Source organism: Geotrypetes seraphini, chromosome 3 (assembly GCF_902459505.1).
Source record: "Geotrypetes seraphini chromosome 3, aGeoSer1.1, whole genome shotgun sequence".
Taxonomy (NCBI): Eukaryota; Metazoa; Chordata; class Amphibia; order Gymnophiona; family Dermophiidae; genus Geotrypetes; species Geotrypetes seraphini.
This window is the reverse complement of record NC_047086.1, coordinates 48,641,318-48,659,865: the sequence shown is the minus strand read 5'-3', so window position 1 is coordinate 48,659,865 and position 18,548 is coordinate 48,641,318. Positions and strand designations below refer to the sequence as shown.

Below are 18,548 nucleotides of genomic sequence, written 5' to 3'. Positions count from 1 at the left end.
AAAATGACATGAGATTATTTCCCGCGGTTATCCGCGGGGACGGGAACGGTGATGAATTTTGTCACCGTGTCATTCTCTATTGCAGAGCACTTCAATCTGAAATTCCAAAGCATGCCCTGCTTTTATATCTAAATGGAATGATGAGCATTACTACTACTACTACTTATCAATTCTACCTCTGGTCCTTTTTTTAAATACGTTCTGAAATTTGATTTCTAAATTCATTTATTTAACCGTCGCTGAACCACCCAGACATGAATTGTGAGACGTTGCAAACAGGCTACACCAGGAAAGCACAACAAACATTTTCAGTAGTTTTATTGAAAAAACACCTCTTTTGTTTCAGGAAATAAATAAAAAATATAAGGCAGTGAAATTCACAAATTTGCAGTTAAAAATATAAAAGCAGCAATTCTATAGCCATAGTCTTGCAAATGATTTCCAACTGCTTTTGAGAACCAAGAAACACTATGTTCTGCAAAGGAAAAACTCCATACTAAATATACAACACAAACATGCAATCTGCATCTCTGCAGAGGATGGACTGCAATTTGGCATAAATGGATGTGTCTACAAATGGAGATTTAAGTTCATATAAAACCGTGTCTAAATGACACAGCACTTTCTCTTATATTATTTAAGGCTTGTGGTTGTTAAAAGAGATGTATAAGAGCATTATATTCCCTACGAAGCATAACTGAGCACAGGAGAGTAAAGATAAATAATAGCTATGAAATAGAAGGCCTTTGGGGGGTTAATAAAGCAATATCTGGCTTCTGACTCGAAGGAAATGCCAAACAGCCTTTAGAGAGGAATGCAATCCTGCAAGAAGGACCATTGCTAAGGCAAAGAGCCTCTAGAAAATCTGCAGCAGCTTTGGTTCTTTTCATATCTTTTCAACACATAAATGCTGCACCTCAATAAATGAATGCACAATTAAAAAAGGGATTTTTTTTTTTTTGGGGGGTGGGGGTCTTTTTTTAAGCCTCTGTAAGCAAAAGCGTTTTACAAGCAGCATCAAGCATGAATGAAAGCGTCCGGAGCCTGTACGTTAGAATGATATTGGCTGCCACCTATACAAAGCACTCTCTATATACCCTCAGTGTTCTCCTCTGTCTTCTAAGAATCTTTGCATACAATGACAGGCAAACAGTATTCTTTTACGATTTCACTTTTGAGTTTCTTGGTAGCGCTCTTTTCCACCGCATGTGCTCGGCATATTCTGGTGAGTAAACGTCCATGCCATATTCCTCAAATTCTTCTTCCGGCCTTTCTGCCTCGACTGGCACTACAGGTATGTAGGATTCACTTTCAGGCTGATAAGGTCCACTTTCAGGCTCATATGGCTCTGGTTGAAAATAGTTGTCCGATTGAAGATCATAGTTACCATAAGTCATGCATATGTATCAGCCAGAATGTAATCACAGATCACAGAAATTCAGTTTAAGAACCCGTGCATTAACATTGCTCTCTATGAAATTGCAAAAAAGGCTAGAGGGACAGAAAGCTCAAGACTCTTTTCCAGCAGCCGTTGAATATACACTGTCAAGCCACTGGTCAGCAAATGACTAGGTGTCGATAATAAGGGCAAACAGACACGAAACCAACTAAGTCTGATAACTGCAAAATATATTTCAAAGGGGAGGGTTGGGATGTATTTAATGAGTGACTAGCTAGCACCACCAGTGAAATGTTATCGATAATGCATTCTTAAGCTGCTCCTGGGGCACAAGTTTGTGGCGAAAGCACACCACTGAATTGAGCAAGACAGAAGAAAAATAGTTATATAAACTAAGGTTTATCATTGCAGCTTCAGAAACATCCTAAAAGGACATGTAGCCGGAATTCAGATATATCTATAACAAGCAGCAGACTAGTAGATTTCATGAAGGTGTCAAGAGAGGTTATTCTAGCAAAGAGCAGGCAGCAGGCTTTAATGCACGCTATAGAACATGTTAACTGATTTTAGTGGACATGACCCCATACAAATCATTTACAAGCCATAATTAGTTGTTTATTATTTACACAAATCATTTCCATTATACTAGGTTAAATCTCTCCCCATTCCCCTTCCACTCCCCGGAGCTGTGTTATCTCTGATGGTTAGTAGTTTTATAAGCCTCCTTCACAATTGAGACTTCTGTATTTTTATTTTTGATCGATTTGTTTCGATTACTGAAATGCAACAGGCGTTTTTGTAAGACGGCATCGCTGTCCTCTTCCCCATTCAAGAATGTTGTTAGTACAAAAGTCTCCCCTTATGCCGCCAACAGAGTTCATTAACCGCATCCATGGTGAGATTTCCATACAGACTCATTTCATAATTAGCACGTGCGCAAACATCTCAGAAACAGGATTTTTTTTTCACGTATTCAAAACTGTAAGCAGCACTCACGACTTAGAAAATGTGTTAGCCGGAACCTGAAACAGGTCAAATATGATGTTAGTTTTCTGAAAGTCAAGTTGTTTAACAAAACTATATTTTCTTCCAATCTACATTGACGTGGATGAGAATTTTACAGTCCAATTGGTTTCAGCAGAATGATATGACCAGGCAATAGCTGTCAAGCTGTTTACTATGGTGGAAGACTCTTTCCATTAATTAAAAAACAATATATATATATATATAATAATAATAAAATAGAAAGAAAACTTCCAAGTATTATAAATAGTTGTGGTTGAACAATGATTTTCTCATCTACTAACTTTATTTTGCATCAGTTTTAAAAAATGCTATAAATTTGGGGGGATGGGGATGAGGGGAAGGAAGAAGCCATTCTAAATCAAGTTAAGAAACAGATTAACTAAAAATGGACAGATTTGGAGAAAATGATGGCTTCTGAAGTGAATATGTGAGTGTCACAAAATAATAATGATGATATGTATTAGTTACAATAAACTCTTCTATTAGTCATATCTTCAGACAATAATATCTATCTATCTATCTATCTATCTATATATATATACATGAGATGCAAGAACAATAGTTAAACATTTTTTCATTTTATTTAATATACTTATATCCCACCTAATTTTTTACAGTACTGAATTTCAAGTGCCATTTATATAATTCCCTCCACTATCTGCAAACTGCACTTATCTTGCAGAAAAATATTTTTCTGTGTGGTAACTGTAACATAGGATGTTGAGAATTCCCTAACAGTTACTGCACAAGCTTTTCAACTGCTAAATGCATGACTTTACAGCACTTTTATTAAAAGGCCCTTTAACTATTTCTTCCTTCTAGGCATTATTTTTATAGCAAAATCGATGACTGGTTTTAAAAAGATATATCCTTATAAAGAAATGAGCAATGATCTTTATTTAACTAAAATGTAAAGATTTATATAAAATGCAGGCAAAAATTTAATGACTGGATAACCTACCTGGGTAGCCTTGGCCATTGTATGGAATGCTTGCACACATAGAGGAATCACAATATCCAGGTGGACCAGGAGGACCTCTTATACCAGAGTTCCCAGGGCGACCAGGGGATCCAGGAGAGCCCATTGAGCCTGTAGAACCTGGTGGACCAGTTCTAGAGTCACCCGGTGGTCCTAATGTCAGAAATAAAAAGCAAAGAGGAATGAGGAATTTTTAAAATTAATTTCAGGATCTATTCTGATACAGGGATCTCAAAGTCATTCCTTGAGGGCCGCAATCCAGTCAGGTTTTCAGGATTTCCCCAATGAATATGCATTGAAAGCAGTGCATGCACATAGATCTCATGCATATTCATTGGGGAAATCCTGATCGGATTGCGGCCCTCAAGGAGGGACTTTGAGACCCCTGTAGAATTTGTCGGTGTGACGACTGTCTAGGCAACATTTTCAGAACATGTTAAGCAAAGGTTTCCATTCAAATGCTGCACAAGTTGTCAATGAAGTGCCAAAGTGAACCTAAGATGTGATTATGCTTTTTCATCATTCATGACTTATCAGCAGCTTCTCTACATATTAGGGCTGGTATTTTTTTTTATATCAGCGAAACTGATCTGGCAAGATTTGTACCAAGCAACCGACATCAGCGAATCTTTTAATTTGTTTCTATTCCTTAGTTTTGAAAGTCTTGAGGGAAACCACTGCCTTAGATAAGCATCCTGCAATGCAGTCATAATACAGGCATATATAATTTTCTTAGCCTGAAGCCCCAGGACAGATTTTTCTTGGAATAAGCTACACTTTGGTTAAAAGAAATGTAATTCCTTAACCAACTGGCTCTAAACTTTAGTGCAAGTTTCTTGTAGATCTTGTAATGGAAAAAAAAAACCCTAGTAAATTAAAGAAAGAAATAATTAATCATTTACATTTTGCCACCAATACCTCAATATATGAACACTGAACAAAACTTGCATGTTTGGAAACACAGTAAAACCTTGGATTGCGAGTAACTTGGTGTGTGAGTGTTTAGCAAGATAAGCAAAACGTTTTATTAAAATTTAACTTGATAAACGAGTGAGGTCTTGCAATACAAGTAGGTATACGCATGTCACGTCATCACCACTGAGCCGATGCACATTACGTCGTCACAACCGAGCCGATGGTCCTTCTCTCTCTGACGCCGCGAGGTCTTGAAATACAAGTACAAACAGTAAACGCACGTCACAAGTACGCGCTGCATATGCATGTCACGTCATCACAACCGAGCCGATGGTTCTTCTCTCTCTGACGCAGCGAGGTCTTGCAATACAAGGTACGCACTGTATATGCATGTGACCAGTATGCACCTTATACGCGCGTTACAAATACGCAACTGTATATACGCGTCACGTCATCACAACCGAGCCGTTATTTCTGCTCTCTCTTTCTGACCCTGCAGGAGTGTAGTGACTGCTCTGTTGTATTTTGTATTAAAGTATTTGGGTTGTGGAACGAATCATCTGAGTCTCCCTTATTTCTTTTTGGGAAATTCGCTTTGATATAAGAACATAAGAACATAAGAAGTTGCCTCCGCTGAGGCAGACCATAGGTCCATCCTGCTCAGCGGTCCGCTCCCGCGGCGGCCCATCAGGCCCATTGCCTGAGCAATGGTCTATACCTATCTATACCCCCCAATCCCTTTTTCTTCTAGGAATCTATCCAAACCTTCTTTGAAACCATTTAATGTTTTCTTGTCTACAACAGCCTCTGGAAGCGCGTTCCATGTGTCCACTACCCTCTGAGTGAAGAAGAACTTCCTAGCGTTTGTTCTAAACCTGTCCCCTTTCAATTTCTCCAAGTGCCCCCTTGTACTTGTGGTGCCCCTTAATTTAAAAAATCTGTCCCTGTCTACTTTTTCTATGCCCTTCAGGATCTTGAAGGTTTCTATCATGTCTCCTCTAAGTCTTCGCTTTTCCAGGGAGAAAAGTCCCAACTGCTTCAATCTGTCAGAATATGGGAGATTTTCCATTCCCTTTATCAGTTTGGTTGCTCTTCTTTGTACTCCCTCAAGTACCGCCATGTCTTTCTTGAGGTACGGCGACCAGTACTGGACACAGTACTCCAGATGCGGCCGTACCATTGCACGATACAGCGGCATGATGACTTCCTTCGTCCTGGTCGTAATACCCTTCTTAATGATACCCAGCATTCTGTTTGCTTTCCTAGAGGCTGTGGCGCATTGCGCCGATGCCTTCAGTGTTGCGTCTACCATCACTCCCAGGTCTCTCTCCAGGTTACTAACCCCTAGTGATGTTCCCCCCATTTTGTATACGAGTGCTTTGGATTACAAGCATGTTTCCGGAACGAATTATGCCCACAAACCAAGGTTTTACTGTATTATACTCTGTACTTGAAAATGCAACATTTCTGCCACTCTTTTTTTTTTATTTATAAATTTAATAGTTAACAATATCAAATGATACCAAGGAAAAAAAGGTTTCTAACACCAAATTTAACAATAATGTACAACACAAAAAATCCTTTTCAAGTCCACAACAATGGGGAGCCATGCTACTTACAAACTAACAAAAATAAGGAAAATTAATAGATTGTTCTTAATTCATATGAATCTTCACATTCCCAACTATTTGGGCTTCTGACATCCTACCATTTCTCAGTGATGAATCATTTAAAGGCAAAAATAAAAACTCATTTCTGTTCTCGAGCTATTAGAAATTGTTGTAACTGAATGGGATCCCAAAATACATATTCAATGTCTTTGTATTTTGACAACAAGCTCTATATAAGTTCGGCTGCTGGTACCTTGCCTTTATATCCGTCCAACAGTTTTCAATAGTCTTATAAGCGTAGGACCGGATAATAAACGTTTTTCACCAAAATAGAACGGCGGTGGAGTGGTGGGGCTGAGGCGTTCACATTTACTCACCTATAAAATTTTGGTGAAAAACGTTTATTATCCGGTCCTACGCTTATAAGACTATTGTATTTTGACAAGACATTTACATGGAAATTTTAAGTAAAAAGATGCCTCAAGTGCTAAGACTCTTGTTCTTAATTTTAAAAATTCTTTCCTTCTTAGCTGCGTTGCTCTTGAGACATCGGGGGAAAATCCTAACAAAATCTCCGCAACATTTCTGCCAGTCAGCTGAAAGGCCTATCAGGCTCCGTGTGATGGTGGAAACTCACTCATGCATGAAGAAGGAAATTGAAAGGATGATTACTAATGAAAACTATTTTTAAACTGCCATTCTCCTAAAGCAATAATCCACAATGTAACAGGATCCACCAAGGCAGCTGTCCCATTTCTTCCTAGATATCTTCATCTTTGACATAAGATATCCCGGTGAAGTCGTGGACAGTAGTCTGGCAGTGGCCTCCACCGCCACAGGAATTCTTGCCTGAGGAAAGAATTGCAATTTGGGGGAGGGGAAGACTGTTGAAAACACTGACTGAGCAGTATGATCCCGCTGCTATTTCTAGTTTTATGCAAGTAGTTATCTATTATGTATATTTGATTTCTGGCTGTCACACAGTGAAGCTGAAAATCTGAAACCACTTCGTGCTTTCTCAACCTAGTCATACACAAAGTCTGCAATGCCATTTTACAGCGGTCCCTCAGACATACTCTATAAATTTTCTATGGATATTATAAGGTCAGAATATCAGAATCAGTTTGTGGGAGAATAGGGACAGGGACACGGAAGCCCTGTTGGGGGGGGGGATACATGAATACTTGACTAACTCCCTCCCCCAAACTTATACTCGAGTTAACAGTTTATATTTGAGTATATATGGTATTTTTGAATTAAAAATCAAATTCCTAGTCTATAGTACTATGTCTTGGAATGATTTAAGCATCGCTTTACAGAGACACGAGTTCAGCTCAAAGAAATGTATTCAATATTAGTCAGTTATTGACTTTCTTTGCCAAATGTGGTCAGTATTCTACTTTCATTTTAGAATTCACATTATGGAAAGTAAATGACTAACCAATTTTCGATTACCTTTAGAGCTAGACTAGGTATCCCTTTTCCCAACTTTCAAGAATCTAACCCACTTAAGTGCATATTTTTGCTTTGCTCTGATAAATTAAATCCCGTGCTGACCTGGGTTTCGGCAATTTGCTGTGCCTGGGTACACTTTTTGTTTGTTAATTTGATACAACTCGTAGGTAGAGAATGACAAGGGGACAAATTTTTTTCCCATCCCCCACGGGAACTCAATTTCCCCGTCCCGTCCCCGCAAGTTTTGTCGCTGTCCCTGTCTCATTCCTGTAAGTTCTGCCTTAACCCTTTCAGGACCATAAGGATCGTAGGCCAATTTTTGTGGTTTTGACGACATTTTTATGGTAAAAAGGGCTTGCAGATGCCAAAAAATTGATTTTTTTTGTGAAATATCATTTTTAAAAAAAAAAAAAATCAAACTTCTGGCTTATGGACAGTGTGGCAAGTGAATCTTCTCGTCAATCTGGCAACGACGCTAATGAATGAATGTCGGAACCAGTTTGTTTACATAAAGGCAGTATCATATGGAATCCGTACATATCAAATTTAGAACTGTAGACTATCCCAATCAAAATTTATAGGATTTTAAAGTTATGGGACAAATATATCCCTTGGTCCTGAAAGGGTTAACCACTCAAGCCTCGTACACTTATCATTTTTATTGACTGTAAACCGTCTAGATAAATTTTGATGGACGGTATATCAAAGAAATAATATACTTGGAAAGTGTTTGAGGCTTGTGCAGATGAGTCTTGCAGGAATGGGGCAGGGACGGGAAAAGAACTCGCAGGGATGGGACAGGAAAATGAGTTCCCGTAGGGACGGGGGCAAAATTTGTCTCCGTGTCATTCTCTACTCGTAGGCTGCCAGTTTGCATTTTCTAGCCAAAGTCTAGTGTCTTTTAGGACTAATATGGCTATTAGGAACATGTAGTACAGGTGAAAGAAAATAAAACACACCTGGTGGTCCAGTCAAACCTCTTGGACCTTGTGACCCGACTCCAGGGCTGCCTCTTTCTCCCTTCTCTCCTGGTAATCCTGACAAAGCAATCGGGGGACAAACATATAATATTAAATATAAACATGTCAAAGAGGTTTAAGGAAGCGGGAAAGGCTCACTTCCACTTAAATTTCGATCCGCAGACTATCCTCATATTTAGCAGCACTTAGGGCTCCTTTTACTAAGGTGCGTTAGCTTTTTTAGCGCACGCACCGGATCGTGCTAGCCGAAAAACCACCGCCTGCTCAAGAGGAGGCGGCAGTGGCTAGCATGAGCGGCATTGTAGCGTGTGCTTTTCTGCGCATGAAGGCCCTAATGCGCCTTCGTAAAAGGAGCCCTTAATTGCACAATGCCATTGAATATCCCCTCGGCTCTGACTAACGCGACATTAGTGCCAGGGTGGTCCACTGGCGGAGTCAAAGTGCAGCAATTTTCAGGGCCAGTGCCGGCAGAATTTACTAAACAAGTAGGACCACACAAAACATAGTCCTAATTTGGCCTGGTTAGCTATGCAAGTACTGTATTACATATCAGCCTACACCCCATAACTCCAAGAGTAAATAAACCTGGTGGAAACACCTAAATGTAGATGCACTGATGCTGACTTAAGCTAATATTCTATAATGGAGGGATTTTTTTTTAAATTCTTTATTAATTTTCAAGCTTTGACAGTGTATTACAATTAATATAACTTTAACAGATTGCATAAAATACACCATATTACACACATTATTAAAGAAAACATCCATTTCCCCCATCCCAATTATTAATATATTAAATCATATTATTTATTACAATATTATATTTAAATATTTTTAAACTCTTCCAATAAAAGGGGGGAGGGGAGGGGAAAGTATAATGGAGGGATTAGGAACCACCATTTAGGAATCAAACTAAGCAGGTAACGCACTTATTCTATATGACCCTTAAGCATGTTATAAAGGCCTTAAAGAATAACTGCACTACCTGCTTATATGTGATTCCTAAATGGAGGTACCTAGTCTGTATTTGCATAAAATGAACTTATAAAATTACCTCAGGCATACTCGTATACATGATGATAAGAACATGCTTACTTGTATGCAATTATGTGGTAGGTGTATCAGGGAAGGGTTTAGGGTGGGGTACAGGCAGTCACAATTTATATGTAGACTTTATAATATATGCCCAATTGTGCAACCTTCCTATGCATGAAGATTTACAGCTGCTTGGGATTCATTTCAGCCGAGATATAGCCAGCTTCTCTGGGGCAATTTTATAAAAATCTCTCCTTAGCATTTTTTTGCTACTCCAGCTTGTCTGCGGTGTTCTTTGCTCACATGTTTAAAGACAATAGACTGTTTTCAGTCCAATTCTTTATATGTGAGTTTGCAAACCACAATGTTTCTATAACCATAAAGCCCTATGACCTCACAATGCAGGTGTAAAGAGCCTTAGCCTATAGGAAGAGGAGATGCAAATGTTAAGAGCCTTAGCCAATAAGGAGAGAGATAATGGTTACTGCAGATGGGCATTTTTTTGCTACTTCAGCTTGTCTGCGGTGTTCTTTGCTCACATGTTTAAAGACAATAGACTGTTTTCAGTCCAATTCTTTATATGTGAGTTTGCAAACCATTGGACCCCTGAGGAAGGTGTGTTCGCCGAAACACGGACCGTGTAGGGTCCGGTTGGATTTTTATCACAGTATTTTTTATCATTTAAATTTTTTAATTGAATTTTCATGGTTTTATATGTTAGTGTTTAATAAATTATCTCCAGAACAGTTTTTTGTTTTTGTTTTCATCGATAAAAATCTAAGGGCCATATTCTATATACAGTGCCTAGAAAACCGGCACCAACTAGAACAGCATTTAGCGTGATTCTACCAGGTGCACGTACCTTTTATAGAATCGCTCTTAGCGCCTGTCTGCACCGCGCGACTTAAGGCTCCTTTTACTAAGGTGTGTTAGCGTTTTAGCGCACGCACAAAATTACCGTGCGCTAAACCGCACAGTACGCTTCTAGAATAACGCCAGCTCAATGTTGGCGTTAAGGTCTAGCGCGCGCAGTAATTTAGCGTGCACTATTCCACGCATTGAAGCCCTAACACACCTTAGTAAAAGAAGCCCTTAGGCACAGGCATTTAGGCCTGGTTAAACTGGCCTTAAAAGGGTGCACCTAAGTTGCGTCCTGATGAGACGTATTCTATAACAATACTCATAATGTTTAGAAACGCCTCCAATCCACCCTTGGCCACGCCACCTTTGCCCCCCTTTTCAAATTCATGCACAGGAACTGGTGCATACTTTTTATAGAATTGCACTTTCCGAGTTGTGCGCATAACTTTTAATTAGTCCCACTTAGGGCACCTTTTACGAAGGTGCACTAAGCGTTTTAGTGCGCGCTGGCCAAAAATCTACTGCCTGCTCAAAAGGAGGCAATAGCGGCTAGCACGTGGGGCAATTTAGCACGTGCTATTCCGTGCATTAAGGCGCTAGTGCGTCTTTGTAAAATGAGCCCTTAGTGTCAGTTAAAACTAAATTATTGCATGAAGCTGTTAGAGCATTGGATGCTGAATCATTAACTTAAATTTATAAGGATAAAACTAAACTATGTTTATTAAATCATCCTAATATGAATTGTGAAACTAAAGTATTAAACATAAATAAGATAGATTATCCACTGGCTAAAGTAAAAAGAATATTAGGAGTTCATTTTGATCACAATCGTTCACTATCGTTCACGATCGTTCACTATCGTTCACGATCGTTCAGGTCAACTTGTCAATAAAAAAGTCTTTTGGTCTTTTCTGGATACTTAGAAAGTATTTCCTTTTATACGATAGTTATTGATCGACCTGTTGTGTTGTATTAGAAGCATTGGTTCATTACTTGATTGTTATATCATTACTGCATCAGGTTGTATCATAATGATGTACTATCTCATGTACTTTGGTGTTTTTTTTTTTACTTGTTTAAAATCATAAAAAATTCTTTTGAACTAAAAAAAAGTACTTAGATAATTATCAATTCCACCTATTAGTACAATCTTTAGTTTTGTCTCAGCTGGACTATTGCAATGTCACCTTTTTAGATTGTCCTAAATTTATAATTTAAAAAAAAAACTTCAAACACTACAGAATGAAGTCATTAGATGAATCTTCAGATTGAAGAAAAGTAATAAGATTACACTTTATATACATGAATTACACTGGCTTCCTATAGAAGAGAGAATAAATTCTAAATTGTATTCTATTTAAAATACGGTTTGGAGAAACTCCTGATTATATGCCACATCTCATTAAATTTTCTAATAACCCGTCTTTGAACCTAAGAAACAATGATACTTTTCAGTATCCCGTCATTGCAACGTCAGAGGGAAGGCTTCCAGATGAGGCACAGGACGTGCAAGGTGCAATTAGTACTATTATGGGGGCGGGGTCTGGGGTAGAGATTGGGTAGAGATGGGCGGGGTCTGGCCCACGACTTAGCCCAGTGTTCTTCAACAGCCGGTCCAGAATAATTCTTTTATTTCTGCCGGTCCATAGGTGTAAAAAGGTTGAAAAACACTGCAATAGAACTTTTAACTCCACATGGGCATATCAAGCGGCAAAACTGTGGAAAGCATTACCAACCAATATTAACCAGCAATCTAATTTTAAATGTTTCAAAAAAGACCTAAAGACCTATCTTTTTCAAGAATTTGTTGCGAATGATTCCTAAATATTGTAACACTAGTTTTTACTTTATATCACCATAAGTACTCATGTAAACCGCTGTGAACTTCATGGAGGTATTGGCGGTATACAAATAAAAATTGTATTGTATTGTATTATGAGGTGTTAATTGCCAATTAACAGCACTGATTAGACCAATTAGTTGTGTGTGTATGTTGCCTACATACACCAATGCACATGCATAGCTTTAGGTGCCATATACAGGATTGGGGAGTATAACACCTTTGCAGCTTTGTAAAATTACTCTCTTTGTTACTATAAAGGCACTTATGGACTCCTTTTTGGTTTCCTATATCCCAGGAACCACACTGGAAGTACTCTTCCAAACTCAGTGAAGATAACGTCAAGGAGTGATTTACATCTGTTATGCTTTAGGATTCTTCCATTTGCCTTGACAATGGCCCATAATTCATTATCCTTTGCTTCGGTCCTAAAGAACTTTGAAGTGTTTCTTTTCTAGAGCTTACTTACCTCTTTCACCAGGTGGTCCTTGAAGACCAGATGACCCTGGGAAGCCTGATCTACCACCAGCTCCAGGTTCTCCTCTTTGTCCAGGACTGCCCGGAGGTCCAGGTGGACCAGCAGGTCCAGGTTGGTTGCGGTTTGAGTAGTAATCGTTTGGAATTTGGTTAAGCATTTGGTTGAACCTATTCAATTGGCCTGCAAATACAAAATAATGTATTATGACAAAGAATAGAGATGTTTAGATATTCAGGCGGAAACCATTTGTAACACCTTTTAATACCTATTGGAGAAAACATCTTGGCTCAGTCTAAACATATCTCACCAGACTAATGCATCACCCTAGGGCTCTTGAAAAAAAAAAAAAAATGAGCTTATGCCTACTGCATGCAAATTACTTTCAACACTCTCTAAATAAGAGTTTGGCACAGAATAAAAGGTACACATTAAACTGCTGAGAGGTCAAAATGCTTTTACACGTTGAATGATACTGCCAATAACAATTTGCCACTGTGAGAACTTAACAAAATCGTCAGCATGGCCTTGCATAAAGGGGGAAAAATGAAAATCTGCTTGCTTTATAATTTATGTCTTCCAAAAATTTGGCCTAAAACTGAGAGATTTTTATGCTCTCTTTAAAATTCTCGCTCTAAAAATGCAAGATTAATAGGCTTCATTTCTGTACTTAAGTACCAAGGAAGCCCAGACTACCATCGGTTGCTCTAAGTATTCAACCAAAAACAAGCACATTATGCATTCCCTATAAAACTAATTCTCGTTAGCCTTATTTATTTATTTAGCAGAAACTGGTGACATGACTCATCAAAAAGTTTGAAATATGGTACAAATATCAATAATTCGAAACTCATCATTGAATTGCTAATCATCCATACAAGCTACAAGTAGTGAGAGTTATGGACAAGCAGTGGAAATGGGTTGTGTGCCTGAGTTTGCCCCTGACGAAGGATACAAAATGGGGTATTCTGTAGGGCAGGGGTGCCCACACTTTATGGGCTTGTGAGCTACTTTTATAATGACTAAGTCAAAATGATCTACCAACAATAAAATTAAAAAAAACCACAAAGCACACTGAAAGGCAGAGAAAATGTTAATTATTCATATTCCGGGTTTTTCAAAGAGGTCACGGCAGATGACTCTATGCAATGTCACCTCAGTAACAAAATACAAAAATAAACAAATACACCCCCTCCCTTTTTACTAAACCACAATAGTAGGTTTTAGCACAGGGAGTTACACTGAATGCCTCGTGCTGCTCTCAATGCTCATAGGCTCCCTGCGCTAAAAAAACGCTATTGCAGTTTAGTAAAAGGGAGCCATAGTGCAAAATATAGACAGCAGATATAAATTCTCAAAACCGACACATTTTGATCACTAAATTGAAAATAAAATCATTTTTCCTACCTTTGCTGTTTGGTGATTTCATGAGTCTCTGGTTGCACTTTCTTCTTCTGACTGTGCATCCAATCTTTCTTCCTTTCTTTCAGCCTCCTGTATGTTTCCTCTCCTCCAGACTTCATTCTCTCCCCCAACTTTTTCTTTCTGTCTCCCTGTTCCCCCTTCTTTCTATCTCCCTGTCTGCCCCCTTTCTTTCTTTCTCCGTGCCCTCCCCCAAGCCACTCGGTTTGCTGCCACTGCCATCGGGGAATAGTCCCCAAGCCACCGCCGTCCCAAGCTTTCCCTGCAGAAGCGTCGCGCTGACCAGCATTCCGCTCCCTGGCGTCAATTCTGACATAGGAGAGGAAGTTCCGGGCCAACAAGGCATTTCTCATCATTCCATCCAGCCTGAGCCACATCTCTCCTTGATCCTGCATTTCCCTTCTGTGTCTGTCAGAATTACCATTCCACCTATTTTCCAGCATCACCCTTCTTTGTGTCCATCTCACCTATATCCCTATCTCACCACTTTTTCAGAATCTTCATTTGTCTCTGTCCTTGTCTTTACCCCATGTTCACCATTTGCCCTTTCAATGTCTTTATCTCCCCCCCACACACACACTTTTTCAGCATTACTTCTATGTCTCTATTTCACCTCCTCTTCATGTCCCCTCTGTATCTCTATCCTTATTCAGTAGGTCCTGCTTACACTTTCTCTTCTTTGTGTCACTATCTCCATTTTCAGCTTTCCCCCCTTTTCCTTTGTTAATGCACCCTGTAGCCAGAATCTTTCCACCCTCCCTCCACTCCGGCCCAGCCCAGTATGAAATATTTCCTTGTTTCCCTCCCCTCTCTCTTTCTCTCTCTCTTCTCCTCCCTCACCCACGAGTCCTGCATCTGGCCCTCTCCCTTCTACCTGCACCTGGCAACACCCCCCTGCTCCGCGGCTCTCTTAAGCAACTCGTCAGCAGCGGTGATCAAGACAAGCTGCCGACATCGAGGCCTTCCCTCTACGAGTCCCGCCTTTGTGGAAAAAGGAAGTTGAAACAAGTGAGACTCGCAGAGGGTAGGCCCCGATGTCAAAAGCTTGTGTCGATCGCTGCTGCTGAGTTGCCGAAGAGAGCCGCGGAGCAGGGGGTGTGGCCGGAAGCAGGTAGAAGGGAGAGGGAGATAGGAAGGCTGTAGAAGCTCCGGAGCATGACACCGACCCCAGCCAGGATAAATTCTTTTTCAGGCTGCTTATGCCGCTGCCGCTGCCACGCTCCCCCTCCCCCCCCCCACCTCCCGAAATGACAAAAAACAGCCTAATGCCCGGCTTCGGCGAATTTGACGTCGGGGAGAGGAAGGCTGATAGGCCCGGTAGTTCGGGACGGCAACACAAGTCTATCACGGAGCCCGGGATGGGGATCGACTCACGTTGCCTTCCTGAGCTACCGGTCGATCGCGATCGACGTGTTGGGCACCCCTGCTGTAGGGCAATCCGTTTTGGCACCCCATTCACAGGAAGGATAAATGGTACCTGTCAAGCTTTCAAAGATAAGCATTATTTCCTCTCTTACTTGATTTAAGAACTAATAATAAGGATTTTAAGAGCACCACATGAGTGTTATAGTGTAATATATCTACATGAGGTTTCCCCCACAGAAAAGCATTTTTCATATACAGTGGAACCTTGGTTTACGAGCATAATTCGTTCCAGAAGCATGCTCGTAAACCAAATTGCTCGTATATCAAAGCAAGTTTCCCCATAGGAAGTAAGGGAAACTGCTTTGATTGGTTCCACCTCCTCCCCCCCCCTCCACGAGGCTACCGGCGCTGCTCCATTCTCCCCCCCCTTGAGGAATCCGACGCTGTTCCAAACTCCTCCCCTGCAAACCAGCATCCCCCCCGCTTGCGTTGCCCCCCCCTCTCCACCGCGATCCTACTTTCCCCCTCCCGAGCAGTCAATGACACCCTTTACCCGACTTGGCACCAGTGCCGGTGCCCGAAGATCCTCCCTCTTCTGGCGCGGCTGGGCAGTGCGTCAGAGATCCTCCTTCTTCTGGGCTGGGCTGGGCTGGACTGGCTTTGAGCATTTGCGCATGCTCAAAGACTTCTGGTCTCGCTCTCTCCGAGATTGAGAGCGAGATCAGAAGGCTTTGAGCATGCACAAATGCTCAAAGCCAGTCCAGCCCAGCCCAGACCAGAAGAAGGAGGATCTCCAACGCACCGCCCAGCCCAGGCCGCGCCAGAAGAGGGAGGATCTTCGGGCGCCGGCACTGGTGCCAAGTCGGGTAAAGGGTGTCATTGACTGCTCGGGGGGGGGGGGGAAGTAGGATCGTGGTGGAGGGGGGGCAATGCGAGCGAGGGGGGGATGCCGGATCGCCGGGGGGGGGGCGCTCATACAGCGAGGCAAGCTCAGTTTACGAGGCACCAAGTTTGCGAATGTTTTGCTCGTCTTGCAAAACGCTCGCAAAATGGTGCACTCGTAAACCGAGGTACCACTGTAATTAAAATACATTTACATGAATGATGTGAGGGGTAAAACCTATGGTGCGCCCTAGGATGCCCTGGTAGATTCTTACGATAAAATTGTTCTATGAGTCTCTCCATAAATGATTTGACCACCCTATGCAATTAAGCATTTCAGTATACAGTATTTATATTGTTTTTGGAAACAGTTTTATGTAAGCGCTGTTTTGTGTTGATTAAGAGACCTGGAGCAGATTTTTCTAGTGTGACAAATATCGATAAACCATCACAAAAACCTTTAACCCCCCGCTCCCCCAACTACTTCCTCTGACCCAACCCACTGAACTCCCTTCATCCTAACCCATCTAACTCGACCCCCCCTAAAAGCCCCTGCTAAGTAAAAATCCAATTACAAGCAGGCTTTCATCTTATTCTTGCGTGCAATGCAATTACTCAAAAACGATTTCAAAAACCAGGGTGCAATTTTCCCTGAGATTCTCAGTGGAGTTGTGTTCAACTGTTTATAGTGGCATCTGTAGGATGTGAAGGGTTTAGTAATCAGTGTGGGCTACCGTCAGGATATGTTATTTTACTATGAAATCATGCTATTGTAAGCATAGGGCCAATTTTATACAATTGGTCCTGGTTTCTAACAGCTGGGGTTGGCAGTAAAATAAGACATCTTAACAGGAGCCCACAGAGATAGTTTTCCCCTCAAATCAGTTGCTCAAAAAATAAATATCAGGTCTCAGTGGCCCTGATCCATAAATGGTACCTGCCAGTAGGAGCCTAGATTGGTGCGCCTGCCGAGTTAGGCATCAAACTTCATTATTTTTTTTAATTTATGTGGTAATTGAAAACACCGTTAAAAACCAATTCAAACCAGCCTCACCTTTAGATTATACTTTCTGGTGGAACTCACTGTGTTTGTATAATAAACATGAACAATATGTTATTGAAAAGCGTCATCTCTCCACTCTGCCATCTAGGATGCCTGTATCACCCTGGAAATTTCTTGACAGTTTCCATCCAGCTGCTTCCGCAACCATACATAGTAACATAGTAACATAGTAGATGATGGCAGATAAAGACCCGAATGGTCCATCCAGTCTGCCCAAGCTGATTCAATTTTTTTTTTTTTTTTTAAATTTTTTTTTTTTAAATTTTTCTTCTTAGCTATTTCTGGGCAAGAATCCAAAGCTTTACCCGGTACTGTGCTTGGGTTCCAACTGCCAAAATCTCTGTTAAGACTTACTCCAGCCCATCTACACTCTCCCAGCCATTGAAGCCCTCCCCTGCCCATCCTCCACCAAACGGCCATATACAGACACAGACCGTGCAAGTCTGCCCAGTAACTGGCCTTAGTTCAATATTTAATATTATTTTCTGATTCTAAATCTTCTGTGTTCATCCCACGCTTCTTTGAATTCAGTCATAGTAACATAGTAACATAGTAACATAGTAGATGACGGCAGATAAAGACCCGAATGGTCCATCCAGTCTGCCCAACCTGATTCAATTTAAATTTTTTTTTTTTTTCTTCTTAGCTATTTCTGGGCGAGAATCCAAAGCTTTACCCGGTACTGTGCTTGGATTCCAACTGCCGAAATCTCTGTTAAGACTTACTCCAGCCCATCTACACCCTCCCAGCCATTGAAGCCCTCCCCTGCCCATCCTCCTCCAAACGGCCATACACAGACACAGACCGTACAAGTCTGCCCAGTAACTGGCCTAGTTCAATCTTTAATATTATTTTCTGATTCTAAATCTTCTGTGTTCATCCCACGCTTCTTTGAACTCAGTCACAGTTTTACTCTCCACCACCTCTCTCGGGAGCGCATTCCAGGCATCCACCACCCTCTCCGTAAAGTAGAATTTCCTAACATTGCCCCTGAATCTACTACCCCTCAACCTCAAATTATGTCCTCTGGTTTTACCATTTTCCTTTCTCTGGAAAAGATTTTGTTCTACGTTAATACCCTTTAAGTATTTGAACGTCTGAATCATATCTCCCCTGTCCCTCCTTTCCTCTAGGGTATACATATTCAGGGCTTCCAGTCTCTCCTCATACGTCTTCTGGCGCAAGCCTCCTATCATTTTCGTCGCCCTCCTCTGGACCGCCTCAAGTCTTCTTACGTCTTT

The 18,548-nt window shown here is 40.9% G+C and overlaps 1 protein-coding gene across 3 annotated transcripts in view; it reads right to left on the bottom strand.

Moving 5' to 3' along the window:
• Positions 1–301: 301 nt before the first annotated feature.
• The window catches only part of COL12A1 (collagen type XII alpha 1 chain), a 413,394-nt gene continuing 395,147 nt past the window's right edge, over positions 302–18,548 (bottom strand). For 2 of the 3 annotated variants that reach the window (XM_033936132.1, XM_033936133.1), the window contains 4 exons: positions 12,570–12,758; positions 8,344–8,421; positions 3,387–3,557; positions 302–2,421 (listed from right to left, as the gene is read on the bottom strand). In XM_033936132.1, coding sequence (XP_033792023.1) covers positions 2,411–2,421; positions 3,387–3,557; positions 8,344–8,421; positions 12,570–12,758 — 449 coding nt within the window. In that variant the 3' untranslated portion in view covers positions 302–2,410. The remainder of the gene's footprint in view (positions 2,422–3,386; positions 3,558–8,343; positions 8,422–12,569; positions 12,759–18,548) is intronic. The other variant, XM_033936135.1, reaches the window with a different exon arrangement.